Source organism: Anarhichas minor, unplaced genomic scaffold (assembly GCF_050575085.1).
Source record: "Anarhichas minor isolate MPS153535 unplaced genomic scaffold, ASM5057508v1 ptg000003l, whole genome shotgun sequence".
Classification (NCBI taxonomy): Eukaryota; Metazoa; Chordata; class Actinopteri; order Perciformes; family Anarhichadidae; genus Anarhichas; species Anarhichas minor.
The window spans coordinates 10,593,420-10,614,570 of NW_027466449.1; the positions used below are offsets into that span (position 1 = coordinate 10,593,420).

The 21,151-nt window shown below is 42.7% G+C and overlaps 1 protein-coding gene across 1 annotated transcript; it reads right to left on the reverse strand.

Moving 5' to 3' along the window:
• Positions 1-1,857: 1,857 nt before the first annotated feature.
• LOC142955977 (monocarboxylate transporter 1-like) lies at positions 1,858-18,833 on the reverse strand. The gene is made up of 5 exons (XM_076097248.1): positions 18,660-18,833; positions 10,504-10,794; positions 4,670-4,813; positions 3,376-4,194; positions 1,858-3,169 (listed from the first exon to the last, which is right to left on the reverse strand). Exons 2-5 carry the CDS (start codon positions 10,718-10,720, stop codon positions 2,892-2,894), a joined length of 1,458 nt encoding a protein of 485 aa, XP_075953363.1. The 5' UTR covers positions 10,721-10,794; positions 18,660-18,833; the 3' UTR covers positions 1,858-2,891.
• Between the last annotated feature and the right edge of the window lie 2,318 nt (positions 18,834-21,151).

Sequence of the window (21,151 nt, forward strand, 5' to 3'; positions counted from 1 at the left end):
CAGTATATTTCACAATATTAGAATTTGTAATGAATTGGTTTTAAAACGAACGCTCATATTTGGTCAGTGAAATGACCAAAACCTTGTTCACACAGGCAGGAACAGGAAGCACTCAGTGTAAACGTGCACCCTGTAACACATTTGTATTCCCACTTGAATGTAAAAGTTAATACAAAATAAAGAAGTGTTCCATTACAGAGACATAACTGTTGTATCTTTCATTTGAACAATTTACATTTTTTTCAGATTATAAAAGATAAAGCTGGTTATATTCGATATTTTTGTTATTGTTAACAAATCCTATGTTAGTCCATCTCTCTGTCTAGTTTCCTCTTCCTGTCTGTGGTTCTGTAAATTCATTAAAACAGCTTACAAATAACCACATATCTCCCTAAACAGCTGGGGAGTTTTAAGTAATATAGTGCATTAGTTTGGGACCATTTTCTTCAGCAAATGAATACACATTAGTGAGAACAGAGCAGTGTATGTGGGACTCAAAATAAACAATATTAAATACACCAGGCATTGATACACAGACAATACTTGTGAGTAGAATCAATTAATTATTGGTTTTAGTCTCTTTGTGGGATTTGTTGACAAAAAGAAAAAAATATTCATCCCCATCCTAACCGTCTAAGTCTGTAGTGAAACAACAACAACATCAAAGTTATAAACATCCTTCAAAATTATTACTTATTTTCAAAGTTGTAAACAAAATGTTTAGTAATAATTACAGTTCAGTTTTGTTTAAAGTGGGGTTGTATAAGCTACTTAGCCATAGTCAGTGTATTATAGACACCTAAAAATATAATATCAGTTTAAGAGTACGCTATATTTATAGATTTTATATACCGTGCTGTCAGACAGCCCTTTCTGATGGGGGACTGAAGGCGTGATACCAGATAAAGATATTAGTTTGTTTGTGCTATTGTGTGAATCCAAACTGAACCTTCAACACTGAAGTCACACTAGAACACAAACTAAATGACAGAAGAAGGCAGCGCTAGACCGGCAACTACCGAGGTCTGCCTGCTAAAATTACACAAAGATGGATTTCACAGCTTCAGTTCCCCGTCGGACAGGCCTGTCTGACAGCAAGGTTAAGCGGGGAAAATATTCCAACTATAGCGTACACTTAAACCGATTGATTTGTTGTTTTTTTTAGGCGGCTAAAATCGTTTTGACTGCTGCCCCGTCCACAGCATCACTTTGCTCCCGTGCTGCTACTCCTGACATCTACACACTGACTGACTATCCAAACTATCCATTTAAACATTCTCCACCAAGCAATATTTAGAGGAATTAAAAAAAGAAGTTAAAACTCATATACCAAATTGTGAATTATTCAAAACGTGTATTTATTTCCCCCAAAATGAAAATAAGTCTATTCGGGCTGAAGAGGTCTCGTGTCTTCTGTTCCCTTCAGTCTGAACTCAACTTGTTCGCAGTAAACTCACTCACTGATCAATGCAGAAGCGGAGCTAAAAACATTACAGATCTGATATGACACATTCTGTTCAGTCCAGAGACAAACTGTGAGCCCTGTTTGATCATTTGAAAACAAATTAAATGATGAAATCTGGCTCCAGTTTAAACTGTCTGCTCTCTCGCTCTCCCTCCTTTCATTCACTCAACAATTCAAAATCCAATACTTGTCAAGATTGTCATTGAATAATTTGCTAAAATAGATAATTTTTTTAAGATCACAAAGGTTTGTTGATAGAACTGTAAACTACAATGTGTTATTCGCAATAATAATAAAAAAAACCACTATCAGGAACGCAACTCATATAATCCAATATAATGAAAATTTAGGATTGCGAGCGATTTAGTTCCCCCCCCCCCAAATTTGGCACCACAGCCGGGCCGTTCAGAGCACCACATACACACCTCGTCAACCCGTCCATCTGGTTCAATAACAGCCCTTTACCCGTCCCCTCCGGAAAAAAGAAGAACAGCGCGTGGTGTAACTTAATATCGTGACTGCTGGTTACACAGCAGGTAGGTCTGTGGGGCGTCACCGTGTGACCACGTTTCCTTCTAACGTGTCTTTATCAGCACGACGACGCACGAGCTGCTCTGGTTGGAGGGCGTAGAACACAGAATTACACACAAAGTGCACAAATATTTATGTACAAGCAAACGTTAACAGTGAGTCTGCACTGTGACCCGCTAGACTTTTCAAAAGATTCCTACATTAGTTCTTAACTTCCTTACTTTCCTATATCTTTGCATTGTTAAGCATTTTGTGCTGTGTATGTATACGACTCACTCTGGTGATGAACTTCCACCCAAATTGTTCTTCATTTTTGAGCATAAATCTACATAAAAAAAACTGGGAATTTTGCCCTCTGATATAACGTGTGAACAGATTTACTGTATCTACATTAATATGAATGTGTCCTTTTAATTCATGTCCAGCCCTTGAGAAGGGAAGCAATGTAAGTATGTAGTACGTAGTATGTGAGAGTAAATGTACAGTACTTTCGTACCGTTTGAGCCTCAGCTTGACTCGGAACCAAGGTCGAGTGTGTCTGAGTGTGAGAGGTTCTGAACCCTTACGGCCGGCTGACCCTGAGACTAAAGTCCTTATTAGTTTACTGGATTATTATCTTACAGTCATTCTGTCTGTTGTGCGTCTATCTGGTGTTTATATAATATATATATAAATGGTGTACTCCTGGAGGACTTGAGTTCACAAAAGGCACGTCAAAGAGTTGTCAACGCGATGAAAAGCAATTCTCAGCTTTTATTAAAAATAAAAGTTTCTATGGCTTCAGGGTTCTGTACACGGATCGTATCTCTCTATTAAGACGACGTGTGGCTGCTGCAACTCTCGTGTGTGTTTCTGTGAAGTGTGTGCCTCCTTCTTGAGTCTGTTTTTTTGTTTTCTACACCGTGTCCTCGTCCATCTTGGCAACTTCATCCAGCATGACAGCAGCTGACCCCGCCGGCTCGTCCGATTTTGACGAAGAGGGAGGCGCCAACATGGCGGTTTGCTCCTCCTTGGCCTCCTCCCTCTCTTTTCTCTCCTCGTTCTTCTTCTCTCGCGCCAGCAGGCGGTAGTTGATGCCCATCCCCACAAAGAGGACCACACTTGCGACAATGAGGATGATGCCGGAGGAGATGTAAGTGTAGTCATAGTGCTGGTAGTAGTTATAGAAACTACCTGAAGGGGGACAGAAGAGAGAAGAGTCAGATTTAACATTCATTTTGACCATGTTTTTATCACTGGCCATTATATCCCAGCTGCATATGCTGTGTATGTAATGTATTCTCAGAAAAACTATTTTTGAGAGAGAGAGAGGAGTTGACGCCGTCTAAATAAATACAACCTTCCACCCGTCCCCTTTTCCTACATGTTGGATGTTTTACCTGTTAGCGGTGGGCCCAGCAGCACCGGTCCACACTCCACTATGGTGACCAGACCCACGGCTGAGGAGAACCTCTGAGGTCCCACCAGGTCCATCAGTGTCTCAAACAACACTGAGCTCAGCCAGCCAAAGGCAAAACCGAAGAAGATGGCGTACACGACAAATCCCGTGTAGTCCACCGACAGCGGCGCCAGCACGTGGCACACACCGTTGTAGAGGACGGCAGCGGCGAAGAAGTAGTGTATTCTGGGCCGGATCCACTTGGTGTTGGCCAGCATGCCCATGGAGGGCCGGGCGAACATGTCGACGAATGCCAACACCGACAGCAGGAAGGCCGCTTTCTCTTTGCTGATGTCCTTGCTCTTGGCGTAGTTAGAGAGGAAGACGAGCGGAGCGAAGAGGCCGAAGAACATGATGACGTTGCCGAACAGGTAGAGCAGGAAGCCGCGGTGTTTGAACAGCGTCAGGTCGATGAAGGAGTTGATGGTCTGCAGGACCGTCTTCTTAGGCTGCGGCTGTACCGAATCCACCACCGCCTTGACCTCGTCCGCCTCCGAGTCGAGTGTGGGCGGCTGCGGTGTGGGTGCGAGGGGGCGCATCAGGGCGCCGGCCACGCAGCAGTTGAGCAGCAGTCCTCCCAGGATGAGGAAGCTGCCTCTCCAGCCAAACGCATCGTACAGCCACGAGTTGAGAGGAGCCAGGGTGGACAGGAACACGGGGCTGCCTGCCATCGCGATGCCGTTGGCGATGGGACGCCGCTTGTAGAAGTATTTACCGATCATGGTGAGGGCTGGATTCAAGTTGAATGCCAGTCCCAAACCTGCAGAGAGAGAGAGAGAGCGAGAGGAAACAGAGGAGGCATGAGCAGAAGATGACGGCAAACAAAACAGCCGTCCACATACAGGTGAAGTGAGAAGTTGGATGTCTTTTTACCAAAAAGGGTGCCATTTACATTCAACATGTGGATATGGATATGTGGGGAATAGCATTAAGAGAACTAAAGCAAAGAATAGCAGAAGAACACATAAAAGTACAATATATGGTTGTTGTATCACATTTTTATCCTGTCTCTAAATATATGAGAATTGAGAAGTCACAATACTGATCAATGGACTATAAAGCTGGAAGACATCACCATGAAAACACTTGAATAAAGAGTTGTGTGAAGATATGTTTCAGTTTAAATGGACAAACACCAGAGCCTCTAGTAAGTAAAGAGTGATTTGAACAACTACACTCTACTCTGGTTCAACTTCAGAGGGTCCATTCATGTTGGAAGCGAGCAAAACACTGACCTCCCACTACTCCTATGAAGAAGTAGAGCTGCGGCACAGTGTTGCAGAAGGAGGCCGCCACGAGTCCCGACGAGGCCAGAACCCCTCCGACAAAGATGATTGGTCGACTACCAAATTTGTTCACAAGGATGCTGCTGATTGGACCTGGAGAGACGCGTGAGAAGGAGAAGTGATGTCATACAAAGCATTGATACATTATAGTGAATGAGACGAAAACAGGAGGATTTTCTACGTGTCCTGAACAAATTTAACATTTTTTGAACTTGACAAAAATACTTTTGAAGACGGTCTAAGCAGAGTGTAACAATTCATCAATTAATCTGCAGATTAATCAATAAAGAAAATAAGTGTTCCTTGCAGCCCTATGCACACGTACATGATCTATGCAGGTAGTGACAAAGACGTACTGGAGCAGTTACAACGTGATTGCATCAGCTCACCATTTAAACCTTTCACCAACAGGTGGTGCTATGGTGGTAGAAATAAAAGAGGGACAATGACTTGATTGTGTAACAGCAGCGGGTTGCATGGATGTTACATGGAGGAAGAGGGGGGGGGGAGGAGGGAAGGGTGAAAGGGTGAGGAGGAGGGAGCCAGGCAGTGCAAGGTATGGCACATGTCAACATAGGAGAGGAGATAAAAAAAAAGAAGTAGAGAAGGAAGCAAGGAGGAGAAGAAGAAGAGGAGAGAAGAAGAGTGAACAGAAGGGGAAAGGAGAGAAAATACAATGAGAGAAGATGAAGAAGAAGAAAGGATGAAGAAGAGAAGAGGAGGAGAGAAGAAGAATCAATCCATCATTATTTATAAAGCACCTTCTCAATAAATTAAATGCACTTCAAAGTGCTTTATAAGCGATTGATAAAACTCAAGTCATGTTAAAGTAGTAAAATACGATCAAATATGATGAAATAATATTGATCACCAATAAAATGTGATCAACCAAAAACAAGTCAGAAAGTTATAAAATGATGATAGAATAAGTACAAATAATGATTATAAAACACTACATGATACCCAAACTAAATAGGTGTGTTTTGTTTAAAGATATAAATGTATTCAGCTCCTCTGGATGTTCCAACGACTGAAAGCAGCTTCACAAAAGACTTTTGTTCTGCAACATCTAAGAGAAGAAGTGGAGGATCCAAGGAGCCTTCCTGGTTCATAGATAGTCCTGCGGCCATGCAGTGATTAAAGACTAAGAGGGAACCAGTGTAAGGACTTAAGGATAAGAGCAGAAGAGAAGCAGAGGAAAGGAGAGACGAGGAGAGAAGAAGAGGAAAGGGACAAAAGGAAATAAGAGAAGAAAGGAGGAGGATAGAAGAAGAAGGAAAGAAGAGACATGAAGAGAAAAGGAAGATGAAACAAAAGAAGAAAAGAGGAGGATAGAAGGAAAGAAGAGAGAAGATAAGAATAAAGAAGATACATTTAGAGAAAAGGACAAGAGGAGGAAATAACAGAAGAAAAGAGGAGAAAAGAAGAGGATAGAAGGAGAGAAGAAGGAGAGAACAGAAGAGAAGGAGAGAGTGGAGGCAGTCCACGTGCTCAGCTTGCGTGCCAGCCTCACTATGAATGGTCCTCACATGGACTCAGACTGAATCTATTCAGCAGCTCTGTGTGCAACTGTACTGCTTCATTCCTCCGGCATCAATACTGAATATCATGTGCAGAGCCGAGACCACTATTGATTGACTATTTTGATTATCAACTGTTTTATTGAAAAAAATGCCAAACATTTTATTCTTTCCAGCCACTCGAATGAGAGAATTTGCTGCTTTTCTCTGTTTTACACGTCATTGTGAAGTGAATAATCAGGAAGATTACATCAGAACAAGTCTTACTGGAGCCTAAGCTTAAGAAACATCACCGTAGTGAAAATCAACGAGCGCTTACAAAACATGAATGGCATTGTTGGTTTAGAAGTTATTTTCCAATCCAGACAAGCTGACCGACTCTCGATCATTGTTGAACCACAACGGTGCAATTAGGCTCTAAATATTGAGCCTTCTGCGGTCTACTCAGTGGTCAGATTCAACAGGTTTAAACTGTGATTTGTCATTCCATAGTATGTTCAGCTGATCATCGCACAATGACAACAATCGTTAGCTGCAGTACTAATTATGTGTGACAGAAGATGGGAAAACTAAGATAGCGGACACTGAGACGAATACCAAAAGAAAATATGAATGATGTCTGAATCAAACATCGCTACCATTCTGCTCTGGGCTGGCATCCATTACCTCACAACCAGCGGGGGGGCCCTTCACACAGACCGTCGCCCTTGAAACTTGGCAGCTGGCCACGGTGGCCGCTCTGGAAGCACTAGCGTTCACTCACGCACTCGCTAAATACCGCTCTAGTTTCTGGTGCCGTGTCCGTCAACGAGGGTCTGACGAGCTGGCACAGAGCCCATCTTGGTGGGCTGCCTTATTCGGGGGTGGTGGGTTTCCATGTTGCAGGCATGCAGTAGATAAAAGAGGCTCCACCAGAACACACATCGGACACAAGTGAACCTGTACAAGGACAGGAATGACTCTGCGTCATGACTCCAACGCTCACGCACACATAGACAAATGAGTAGTGACAATCTTTGCTGCTGTATGGCATCACACAAAGAGGGCAGTGAGTAGTGTCCTCCGTGATATTATATAAACGATCCCCCTCCCTCCATCTCTCTGGGAGAGAACAGAACACTGAGAGGAGGAAAAGAAGAGGTCCGTCCTCATCTTCACTCTGACACAGCGTCCACACATGATTAAAAAAAAAAACACCACGTGTCGAGAGCGAACCCAACTGTGACGAGCTATTCCTCCGTCTAACTTTAGCTTTTGCTTCCTCTGCAAAGTGTGTAGATTTGATTTTGTATTACAATCTGGTCTTTGTTCATTCCATTCAGCCGGTCGTTACAGAGCAGATGCTCAGATTTAGTGTCAAACTGAAGAGGCAGAGCATCAGCTGGTGTTGAGTCAGTCCTTCCAACAACAACAACAACAACACAATAGGAGAGGGACAGGAGAAGCAAACCCACCAGTTAAATGAAACACATTACTATAAGAATCTGTCATGGAGCTTTATTATTTATTATAACACCTCTATGGCATCATAAAGTAGACTTTATGGCAGCACAGTTGTACTGGATAGCATTAGATTGTACAGCTGTACCTTGAAGTGGCTACTGAGTAGTTTATGTGTTTATTAATTAATTATTACCTTTGACAATAATTTCACTTCATAGTGTTTTGTCATTCTTTTTCTAAATCGGCTTAAATCTCAACTCTCCTTCTCATGCTGAATCATATCAATATCCTGTAATCCTGAGCACTATTATTGCATTAAAACAAGCTGATGTGCACTCATGCACAAATCCACTCACGCACTCTTTCTTCAGGCACCGGCTCATTTGCCTCCATACAAGAAGAGAGAAATCCCACAGATCATAAGAGAAGTCACACACACACTGTGAGGCTGTGACCAGTAACGTAAAGTGACAATAATCTAAAACAAAATACTGAGGAATTAAGAAAATTAAAACGATGTTTTTGTTTGTAATTCCAACACACCCGTAAAGCCATCAGGCCTGTATTTTTTGCAGCGTGTTTCATGCCTTGACACTAATAAACAAAAGAGGTGAAAGAATCACACTCTTCCTTCATGCAGTGTGTGTGTGTGTACGTGCATTTCCTCATGTGTAACTAGTAAGTAATGTGCTTATGGTAATTCACGCCCTACGACTTCACTCCTACAGTACAAGTCAGCATCATGACGTCAGTAACTGGTGATCCGGCCAATCTTTGAAACAGGGGAGAAGAAAATTGAAAAAATGAGACAAAAAGAAACTACTTCAACATCTGGCTCCTGTTACGCAACTTGACTCCTCCCCTCGGTTTCCCCCTCAGCAGTTTCCTCTCCTAAACCTACTGTGAGCTGGCACACAGCTCTGAAGAGGATGAAGGAGTAAGTGGAGGGAACAGAGTCCATTTTTAGATATAAACTGAGACGGAGAGAGCAAACCAGATGACGGCGTCCTGCTTTAAGGGTGTGCTGGTTATCAGATACACTGGGGCAGAAGGAGAAAGAGTGGGTTTGAATTAGGACGGAACTCGCTTTGTGTCAAGACACAGAAAGAGAGAAACCTGATCTGAAACTAGAGCAGAGTTTTGCTTTCCTAAATCCTCCCTCAACATGTAAATGGAAAGGCTGTTGTTCCAGCAGTGCAAATAAAAGAGCCAGTAAAGAGGTACTGCACACAGTTTTTTGAGCTGTAACGCATTCTTATATTGGTATTTCCTGGGTAGAAAATGACTCAACCCGCCATCTACTGTTTAAATGAGCCCTAAACCTGGCAAGGCCAATGCTAGGATAAAGTCGACCGGTTGGGACTAATCCATCTCATAAAATTGATATGAAAGAAGAACGTTAACCTCTAATCAGAGGCCACACTGATGTAACAGAACAACTGCTGCCTCAGTCCCTCCCCGCCTATCGGATGGGTCTGGTACAGTGAATATTTGTAAGCACTGGCAAATGTAAAACTATGTAAAAAAACTATACAGGAAATGAAATTGAATGCAACTCAACACCGCCTTCCGTAACTTTCCTGAGGGACTTGTCTGAAGGAGTTGAGCAATGATCTACCTCTTCCAGTTCATCTTTAATGACTTTATGAACGTCACTATTTTGTAGACTTTATTAAACATATTCCGTCTGTTCTCTCCGGCCCACATGTCAAGCAAACATTCAGATTTCTGCAGAAGTCCGTCCTCTCCCACTCATGTCAACCTGTGTCCATTTCAACAAGTGCAACCTGCGCATGCAGCCTGTAATCTACTGTGTTTTGGTCTGGTCTGGGTCGGATTATGTTCTCACTGCAAGCGAAAAATAAAAGGGTTCGTTTGGAAACCGTGGCCACGCACCAGAGTACGATTACTGCAGTTACAGCAGGGGTTGAACCGCACCAGAGTGTGATTAAAACAGACCGAGTGTTGGCTTGTTAAAGAAAACACAACCGCTAGCACCACCATGAAGTTCACGTTTGGGTTTTTCAATTAAACTCTTTTGATTGTAATCCCTATTTTTGTATTTTGTAGATGTTACTATAGTTTTAATGCCTTCTCCTACAGCATACTGTAAACCCTGGGACAGAAAGGAATTTGGTCATTAATTCAATGTCTTTGTTTATCTCCAGCAGCTTTAGTAGGAAAACAAAGTGCGCCTTGTTTTCATATCTTGTTTGCAATCACTCCAAAGTATCCGTTTCTCACATTGTCCCCTGCTCTCCCTTCAGCAGTGAGTGTTATTCAAGCTGTGACTGAATGAGAGAGAAAGCGTACGCAGATGGAAAGTCGAACGCAACCTCTGGGCTTGTTTGTTTTTATGTTGCTTCAGTGAAGGGTGAACGATAAAGCGTCACGCTCAAGTCCCGAGAAGAGCAACAGGCTTAAGAAACACGACCAGCGAGGCGACGCCACGACCAGCGAGGAGACGCCACAAGCAGCGAGGAGAAAAAAAATGGACTCTCGAGTTTTGTTCACAAAAAATGCACTTAAATAAAGATCAAACATATTCATTCCTTAAGAGGCAACATACTGCCAATCCACCATCTCAATAATCAGGACCTCTGATAACACAAAGGGCAAAGTAACAACATGTCAGCTATTAGATTGCCACTTTTCGTTGCCGCCGTTTTCAAACAAAGTCAAGTTAAAGTTTGTCTCAAACGTATAACCTAGAAAAATTGAATAATAGGAATAAAGAAAAGAGATTTCTTTATTATAGAACTAAAACCCTTTCAAACACACACACACAGACAGACACAGAAACAGACACACATCACTCACCTCCAGCATACATGACAGCCAGCATGATGGAGGAGATCCAGGACACCTGACTGGGTGTGGCATCAAAGATGACCTCGATCTCTTTGAAGAACACAGTGATGGACTTGGGGAAGGCGTAGGAGAAGCCGATGGAGATGAAGGCCCCCAGCACCACCGCCCAGCCCCAGCCACCTTCAGGAGGGGTGTACACCACAGGCCCAGCCGGCGCTGGAGGCATGTCTGCTCGCGAGGAAGACGAAGAAGAGGGGACGAAAAGGCCGGACCAGGTGCACAGAGATCAGGACTCACAACCTGTTGGAGGAACAGAGCAGAGAGCTGGTAAATATCAACATAGATGGTGTAAGAAGGTGAAGGAGACGAGCACACATTTCATCCTTTGCTTCTTAGCATTTTTATCTAATTTGCTGCGAGATGAAATATGTAGGGATGAGGAAGGAGAGAGGGAGGACGGGAGTGAAGAGTTGGAGAAGCTGCACATGGAAAAATAAGGAGGGAAACAAAATATTTATGTTTGTGATCATATTGTCAAGTGCTGTCATTATGAGAAAGAGCATCTCTGCCACATGCCAACATACCAGCAGAGGATAAGCAGATGGCATATTTATCTTATTAAGCAGTACAGAAAGATTAGCCCATGACAACTTAGGTGTAAAATGCTGATTTTCCCCGATGTAGTTTGGAGCTGGTGAAGCATACTGTGATCGGTGTCTTTTGCCATTTTAACCAGTGCAATCACACCAAACCACAGAAGGGATGAGGCAATTTGTTGACAAATACATCAAAGTACATAGAGAGTGTCTGCACGTTGCAAGAATGGCCGTTCCTTGAGCACTTGAAACACTTGAGCAGCAGCCAGATAGAAAACTATTTGTAATGTCAGTGCAAACTCAATATTTTTCTGTGTGGAAAAATGTGTTTACTTTAAAGAGGCATCAATTAAACTAGCATGGTCTGTTATCGGGTCTGAAACTCAAGTATGGAATAGGCCTTTTTCACAGCAAACACTGTAAATTTGCCAAAAGAAGAAAAAGTCCAGATGTTACTATCAAAGTGTCCCAGTCAGCCATGACAGTGTGACAGTGAGCCAGGATGCGTAACACAAACCACCGCACCCCCAAAAGTGCAATATACCCATCACAACATCCTAAAGCCCAAAGTGACATCTTCAAAGGTCTAGAGATGTTCAGTTTACGACCACGTAAGACAAATGCTCCAGATTTAGAAGCTGGAACCAGAGAAGTTAGACAAAAACAGTTTTTTAAGCTCAGAAGACTCTCACTATTTTTCTTCCAAAATAAAAAGGAGAAATTTCCCTGGAACTGTGCCGCATCACGAAAAACCTGCTAGTGTGTCGACTGACATTCAGAGGAACCTGAAGAACCAGTACTTTCATTACAACAATGAAATAATTGAGCAAACCTGATCGTCCAGTGACTGACAGCTCAACCTCGTCTCACGCAGCTTCCAAGCAGCTGCACACCAAACTGTCTTAAGTATATGTCTAAAGCAGAACTCAATGCAGCAGTTGAATAAACATTTTAGAAACATTTCCAGTACAACACACCCACAGTTACCAGAACAGCTGGAGATCCATGAGCTTCCTCAATGAATGCATCCATCTATAGATGTCCTCGTTTCCCCATTTAGGCCGCACAGAAACCAGCTATTTATGGTCGGCTCTCAACTCAACTCTGCTACTGTTTGGGCCTTTTACCTTAAATGGTCTCCGGATCACAAATCTGCAATCCACACAGGGACTTGACGCTCAATCTGTATGGTGAGACTAAATTCAGAGAAAAGCTGAGTGATGCCGCCATAAGTGGAGATGTAGAAAAAAAACAACATTGGTCACATAAGCTTATGTCCTAAAATACTGCAAGAGGACCGACTAACCTCGTTAGAACTAACGAACAGCCAGGCGGCTTGTTTTCCTACATGCAGCGTTTAGCCTGGATCGTGCTGTAAACAGCGGTTACACCGCCAGCCTGTAGCAGTACATCAACTGGTTAACTCAGCTCTGTGGTTCACAGTGCAGACAGGTGACGCTCATCACGGGAAGCTAAACCTTGTGGCTTTCACTTCTTCCTGCTTCCTTTTTTATGTTCATGTCTCCTCACCACAAAAGAACAATGCTTAGAAACCAATCACAAAGACTGACACATATGCTAACGCTACATAAACAAACGCATGCATGAAGAAACACATAACAACTTAAACTAGTTATGCTTTTGTCCTCCTTTAACAGTTCAGTACATTTGTCTCCAGGTAGAGAAACGCTGGTCAAACATAGTGAGACAAATCAGATGTCTTTTTTAAAGCCACATGTTTTGCATATTTTATATTTATTCTCTTTTATTGCTGAGCTTTCAGTTATTTCCTTCCTTCCAGGCAGTTGCGGTTGATGCCAGTACACTCAGTGACATCTTTGCTATCAAAATTCAATCGCTGGTCTGTTTAACATGACAGGGTTTTCAGCACTGAGAATGATAACCTACCTTTCAACCACTACGCACACTTTAGCTCATCGTTTTGTTTTCCTTCAGTCGGCACAAAGACTGCACGGTTGAGAAGTTTTGGTGGAAAACGGCGTCTCAGAACGGTGCCTCTGTGTTGATGAGATAATTGTACGCAGCCAAACCTTTGCTCGAGGCAGGAAATCCATCTGTGAAGAGTGCGTCTGCTTTATCTCTGTCACAGTTATGATTCTGTCAAGCAGCAACGCAGCAGCAAGCTGTGGGCTGTGAAGACAACTCTTCATGATTCAGGTTGGGCATTGAGACTGGAACGGGTACAAATATATTTTGGTGAATTCATTGACTGACAAGCTTTTTGATTCCACTCTCACACACACACACAAACATACCAATCAACCTGTGTGATTCCTGAGGATGAAGCCATCGTATTCGGATTTATTACAGTATATAGCGATCGCAATAACCTGCCTTTCAAACGGTACAATACCCCTTTTCATTAGTGCAGATACTTAAAGAGTGAGAGACGTATTTATATAGAGATGTGAACGCGTAAACACACTGTACAATAATTCACTTCTGTTGTTTTATGGCTTCTTTTCACATCCTCCATCTTTAATTGACATTGTCAAAATACGTTCTGTTTTTTTAACTAATAAAAAAAAGGACACATTTTAAAGTTCCATGTTGTAATTTATTCTTCCATTACTTTTGATGTTTTAGGTTTTCGTCATAGAAAACCTAGCAACCATGGATGTTACAGGATCAGTATCGAGATACTTTAGGCAGGTCATGTATCGACGTCTTGACTTTTGTATCGCAAGAGGTGAACTGCTCTGCACACAAACAAATTCACAGACTCAAAACGATCATCTTAAACTCACGATGAAATACAGAGTCGTGGTGAACTGTGAAAAATGCATCGGGTCGTATTTCCACGGATCTTGCCAATACTTCATCGATACATCTGTGAAACAAGAACGAACGATACAGTCTGAGCCAAAGCAGCCGAGGACACCTGAAGGCCACCGTAGTTATCCGACACGATTGGAAGGGGAGGGGTGAGCTGAGGGGTTGGTTGTAGTTGGTTGTAATCTGCAACACACCACTAGATGCCAGTAAATCTTACACACTGGGCCTTTAAGTAAGGAGCCGGAAGTATTAAAAAGGTCCAAACTAATACAAGAGACATCCTCAGACTTAGATCTATGCAGGTGACAATTCCTGTATTTTTTCATATTGCAGAAAAAAAAAATATTGCAATTAATGTTATTGTTCTTTTTTTCCAATATCGTGCAGCCCTACTTAGGACCAACAAACTGTCAAACTGATGACGTCAAAAAATCCAAGCAGTCAGCAGATCCGATAATGTGCACAAGCGGTTTCACTTCCTCGTTACTCGTCTCTTCTGTCAGTGACTGTTGACGCACGGACCTCAACAGTAACAGTCGTGAAACAACTTCTACTTTCAGTCGGCCCGTCTTCAGTGTGTGTCAGTACGTGAGAGCTCAGACTCCTCAAATCAATGATGATGAAACGTCATCCAGGGGCCCTGGACTTACCGGCCCTCAAATGTTGCTCACAGAGTTGTTTGCAGCAGAGCCCTTCCTCCAATGACCTCACTGACAATCATACCGTCACATGCTTGTGTAAAAAACAATATATATAATTCATCTCTGCAGTCATCACTGGATTTGTTCCTCTGGAGCTACAATTTAAGAGGGACAAAACAAGTATTATAGTGCTACTGATCTAGGAAAATATTTTACAGAAGCTGCTGCTCTCCTTTTGTTTCTCGTCTACAGTCGTCATTTATATCATAAAAGTAATTGTTCTCAACACAACCTGCGACTGAGCCACAGAGGAACAGGAAACGTGTCTACGGACAAACATAAAATACAAAAATGTTTTTCTCACAGTGATCTGAAAAGAGCATTCAAAACAAATACTCTGTAAAAAATGAGACTAAATATATGGAGTAAAGCTGGTCTATGCATTTTCCATGCCGTTATGTAGGCGACACTGCGCTTTAATGAATGGAGAAACAAACACAGGACGCTAAAAGATGCAGAAATATTGAAGTTCCTCTCTTCCTCGCGGCGCACAAGCAATGTGCTCACTGTGCCTAAAAATGCAACGTCACTGCTGGTCTCAGCTGTCTGATCACGCACATTCATGTGACCTCGTTTTAGGTCACGCAAGGCAACAGGCCCAAAACACACCCACACCGGCATTTATTTCACTTTGATATCTACATGCCCGAGTTGCAGAATGTGTGCCAGGACATCAACTGCCATGTAATTGAATTGGTGTCATAAAAAATACTTGTCATGAAACCACTTCCACTGTCAACACTTCTGTGCAACCAAATAATCCATTATAAAGGACACATCTACAATAAGTCCAACTTAAAACCTATATAAATATCATCACTATTGGCCCTCCCACCACTCTTCCAGCTCAGAAGGTGGATTCAGAGTCCCCCTATGGTTCCCCCTCGCTTTCTATGCGTGTTTCTGTAATTTTAATGCCCGAATTACATCTAGCAGTCATAAAACCGTAAAGCAGTGACAGTGACTTCAGTCCCCCTCAGTCATCACCCATTGCTGTGTCTTTATGTCCATGTTGTCTCCTGCGCATGGATAGCCAACAGATAAGGGTGCTGACATGCAGCTCCAGCCTCAGTCTTTTACTGTGTATGTAGCCATGAAGTGCATATTTAGAATCCCTTTTACAGGGTTATTGTTTTACAACAGGTCAATTGGAAACTTTAAAAAGTCAGCCGAAGACGAGAGATTTCAACTAACTTATGAAGCCAACGTTTGCTTAACTAGCTAGCTAGCCAACGGCTGATATAATCAACAAAACGGTCGCCCCCTAGAAATGAGAAGTCTGCGTCTGTTGACCTCTCAATTTAAGGACACATTTACTGCGAGTTATAAGTCTGCCGCTGTCCCCGTTAGTAAACTAAATACATTCAGTGTGAGGAAAGAAAGCTCGACAGGTCAAGCAACGCCAAGAAGCTTCGTAGGAGTTTTGTATGTCAGACACAGACGGCACCCAAATCAGTTGAACCAGTTGTTCCAGTGTTAAGAAAGACAGATAATCAGTTCAGGGCCTGGACTTAAAGGGAAGCAGGCTTCACCAATGGGACTCTCCATCTCACGTGAGGTCCCAGTGCTCTGTGCTGGAGCTTTTAGGTGTGTGTGTGTGTCAGCAAAGCAGGACAACTCTTGAAGGAGTTCTCAAAGAGGCCATTCATTCTGCAACGACAAATGCTCCCTTTACCAAAGTGTGTTGAGGGGCTGGAGTTACCTGAAATGTCTTCAACAACCAGATTTTCAGGAGAGGAAATGTTAGAACCAATATGTACAAAATCCTTATTCTGTAGGTTTTTCTTTTTAACAGTTTGTGGGATAACTGACCCAATAATTACATGGTTCAACTCCAGGACAAATACTGACACAACAATGATTAACATGTTGTCTGGCCAGCTGGGTTTCCCAAATTATCTACGTAGTACACAAAAGACAGGATACTCTTAGAGAACCTGTGATGACGGGGAAGGGAAGGAAGGAAGGGGGCTTAGCATTATTCCTTTCCTTGAATGAGTGAAACTAAACAGTCATCATGACTCTGTGATTATTTTTACACAGTCAGCATGAAATATCTCTGAACTCTAATCACACAAATAACAAATACAATTTCAGTCCTATTACCGAGCACTATACATATAATCTCTTCAGCTAAATGGTTGTTAAAGACTTGTCAGCTTAGCATTGACCACTCTAACCTCCCAGGCATGAACTAACTTCAATGTGGCCCCATCCTTCTCTCAAACACTTCCATAACCTGAGTGCATTCCCGATGCGTGCACAGACAGTCACACACCCCTGCTTGCTCAAATGTGCAGTTTGCCCGGCCTCAACCAGTTGTGCCTGGCTCGTATATGCATACTCACACATGAAGAAACCCGCTCAAGGGCACTGTGTTGCACAGATTTAAATATTAGTTTTTCCTTGTGCAGAGCTTGTGGAACTTCCCAACACTGTATAAATTACACTTCATTTCCCAGATTTTGGGAAGCATGTGAACCGGGCCCTCCCAACAACAGATGTTTTAGGTCTATTATGCAACCACTCCGTCAAGTACAAATTATGATCGGAGGGTTTTTCCTTTTCCCAAAACAAAAAAATGGTGAAATGTGGCCGGTTAACTTTGGGGATTTAAAGGCCAACAAATAAATAAATGAGGCCCGGCAGAGACAAACAACTTCAGGCCAAAGCTCGCCACACATCTGGTTCTACTTTTTTTTCTTTTGTTATTAATCTTTACCACACTTTCTCTCACACACACACACACACACACACACACACACACACACACAGAAAGAAAGAACAGCATCTCACACACCACTGGTGTGTCTCCACTCATTTGCTCTCCCTTTCTCTCGGCCTCAGGCTCAACCAACATGCCTCATCCGTTCGCTGGATTTTATGCAGAATCTCTTATATTTACTCCAAAAATCGACAAACAAACTCTCTACTCAGTAACTGATGCACCTCCAACGTTTAAATACTACCCATGTAATCCACTACTTTCTGCATTTAGGAAGTAGATACCTTCCAACAGTAGAAAGCTATGAATGCAGCAGGTCAGCCTGGGTGAAGGTATATATGCTTATAAGTCAAGAAGCCTTTGAGCTTTTCCTGGCAATTCATAGCAATAAACATTATGCATAACAATAAAGACTGCACAAAGGAGGAGCACTTTCTGCAGAGAGTCACTCTCGGGCACCAGGACAATACAAAAACACAACTGGATAGGTTTGTTTTGGAGGAGCAGCCGTAACCCGATGAGACGCTTCCTGAGAACAGAAACTATTAAAATCCCAAGTCCATTTCATAATGCACTAAGATCTGAGTAATATAAAACAAGTTTGCAAACACCAAGAGGGAAATATTCAACTGTAAGCCCGACCCTTCTGAAAGCAGGGTGGATGTTATGAATCCTGCTCCTGTGCCACCACACACATGGAAAATGACAGAGCAATCACTCACTTTTTTGTAAATATCCCCATGTAACAAAATGACAATGACAAAAAACAATGAGGACTGCACGAGAAGCAGCGCGTGTGGCTCTCGTGTGATCTCTCCATTGAGCTCCGACCAGCATGTGAAACCCATTCAGCTCTGTGCAGAATATTTAACACGTTAGGCCGCAGTCAGACGCACTTTAAGCAGAAATCACAGCTTACGGTGATCTCTCCGGTGCTGGCTCTGTGCCGAGACCCCACTGAGAGACCCGGAGCGACGGGCTGCAGCTCAGCAGCAGGCGGGTCAGATGCCGGGACAGTCCAGCCTCACTTTCTTCACTTGTGCGTGTAGAAATAGAGCCAGGACCACGACACGGTGAATGAAACCACTGTCGGGTTAACGCTGCCCGGTAAAGCTGGTTGTAAATGATGTAACGTAAGATGAAATAATAACGAGAGCGGAAGCAGAGAAAGATGATGAAACTGGTGACGCTAATGGAGGAGCGGAGCTAGCTAATTTACAACTTGAGCTATAGTCACACGTCACAAGTTGAGCTCGAGATGTGAGCAGGAGCCAAAAAAAGAGCCGTTTAATTCAACAGCAGCGTCTTTGTCTCGACGGTTAGTCCACCGCACGCTCGTTCACTCACCGACGGTGTGTGTTGAGGGGGTTCGGCTTTCTCCGGCGGAGGCTCGGTTCGGCTGAGAGTCGGTGTCTCCCGGACACGGGGTGTCCTTGCTTCTGACAATGGCCACACGTTGATCCTCCAGCAGTAGCTCGGGGGTACCACCGCCACACACACACACACGCTGGACAACTTCTGGGATGGTGATGATGACACCGCCACCAGCACGCATGCGTACGAGAGCTTGAGCGGCAGCAGAGGAATCTGTAAAAAACGCACGTGCAGTAGCGTATGGAACTGTAGAGGCAGGCGCGGTTTAAATAGTGGTGGAGGAAGTACTCACATTGTAGAAATACTCTGTTGCTAGTAAAAAAAAAACTGCAAAAGTACTCATTATGCAGAACGGCCTTCTTTTACAATATATTATAGCCTATTACTGGATCGTGAATGCATTAACGTGTACATTTCCTAAATGTTGCAGCTGATCATGGTGGAGCTTAATTTAAATACTCGATACCCTGATGGGTAGCTGTAATGTCCCGAACTCATTCATACCAATACAACTGTGCTTTTTCTACTATGACATATCAACATGTCTCCCGAGAGTTTCTCATCATTTTCATGAGACACCAAGTCAAAAGCACGAGTTACTTTCTCATAATTAAGTCATGAGATAATTATAATTACAAATAAGAACAAAGTGCTGCCCCCCTGCTGGTCTTTTTGGTCATAGTCAACTAAAATGTCTTCAGTCGATTAGTCGTTTTTTATGCTTTTATTTTGCTGAATGACTTATTTCCAAGAACCTCGTGAACACATCACCGATAATCACAAGATTTAAAGTGGTGCTTTTGTTCGATTCTTTGTGAAGAAACTCAGTTGTACATGTCCGTCAATCAAATCAACTAATCTAGTCGACAAAATTAGAGAGAGGAATGGACAGGATGTCATTCATACAGTATAATGCAATCCAATACAACAGCCCTGCAATACCTTTGTGAAGCTGTTAAACTCTGCTGACAATGTGAGCGCTGCTACATCAACTCATTTTTGAGAACATAATTTGGTTTTGCATTAAACTGCACATTGTTTTCTGTTATATGGCGGTATTGATAATATTAATAGTAACCTATTCACGTGGCACTTTTTCAAAAAGTAGAAACAAAAGTTAGTTTACAAAACTAATAAAACAGATCCAAGCATAAGCTAAAAAAAATTAAATGTGACCCAGATCTGTGTTTCTTCTTTTCTTCTGAACCACACTATTCCTGTTAACCTTTGTCATTAATTCCCCCACCGCTTCTTTGGTTTTCTTCTGAGGGACCAATATGCTAAAATCAACAAACAATGCATGCTGCCCTGATATCAAGTCATTCCAAAGTCTATGGACCCGCCTAAGAGGCGCTATCACCACTGTATTTAAATTCTAGAACTGCAACAATAAGAAGAGAAGGTCTCAGAGAGTGGGGAGGAACATAACTTGTCTTTGAAAAAAAAGTGACTAGATTAAACATGCGGTTGAATGAACACCTCTGCTGCTCAGACAGTGTGTTGGAAAGGTTATAAGCTTCAGAAGGCAGATCTATCGTTTATTGTGTCCACACCCTCATGCAAAGTCAACATTGGCAAACATTATTGTGTTGAAATCCTCCCCCCTCATCTGTGAGAGCAGAATTGCAACTTCATTACAATTGCAGTGAATGTAAGTGAGTGACGACCCCCTGACATCCGGCTCTCTGGCCCTTTCTATCACTAATATCTGTTACTGTAATCACCAGGAGCACTAAATAAATATGTACACTGAAGAGGTAGTTCACAACAGCCCAAGTAGTGCAGTGTTTCTTCATTTTCATAAGAATATACATGTAAAAGATGATTTTCTATCATGTGAATATTCGCTGCTCTACACTCCCACAGCATACAACAAGCCACTTTCATGCTCAAGCACAGTTCATTGAATTAACATTCTTCATCCTCCACTTAATAAAGAAACCACATGCTCTTGAACCCGTACCAGTAAATATAATCTGATCTGCCCCCGCAAGACCGCGGATACTCTGAGAAAAAGATGAACTCTTTGCTCTGAACTTGGGAAGTCTGGAACGGCTCCACCTCTTTTGTTTGACTACTGCAACCATCACCAATCTTCTGTGAAATGTTTCCAGCCGACAGCATGCGAGGATGCTTTTGGCACAGTCCCTAATTAGAATATTCATTATGTTTCTGCTAATGAGGAGGAGAAAGATGAAAGAGGCGGACACCGGCAGAGTTTGGACAAATGACAGAGATAAGACACCTTTGTCTGTCTGTGAGGAGTTTGAAATGTCCTGACATCCCATATCAGGACCAAACCACTGAGATGTCCGTGATTTAGCTCCAGTGGTGAAGGAAGCATTCAGATCTTTTATTTAAATAAAAGTACGAACACCACACTGTAAAAATACTCCATTGCAAGTAAAAGGCATGCATTGAAAATGTTAGTTCAGTAAAAGTACATGAGAATAATCAGGAAAATG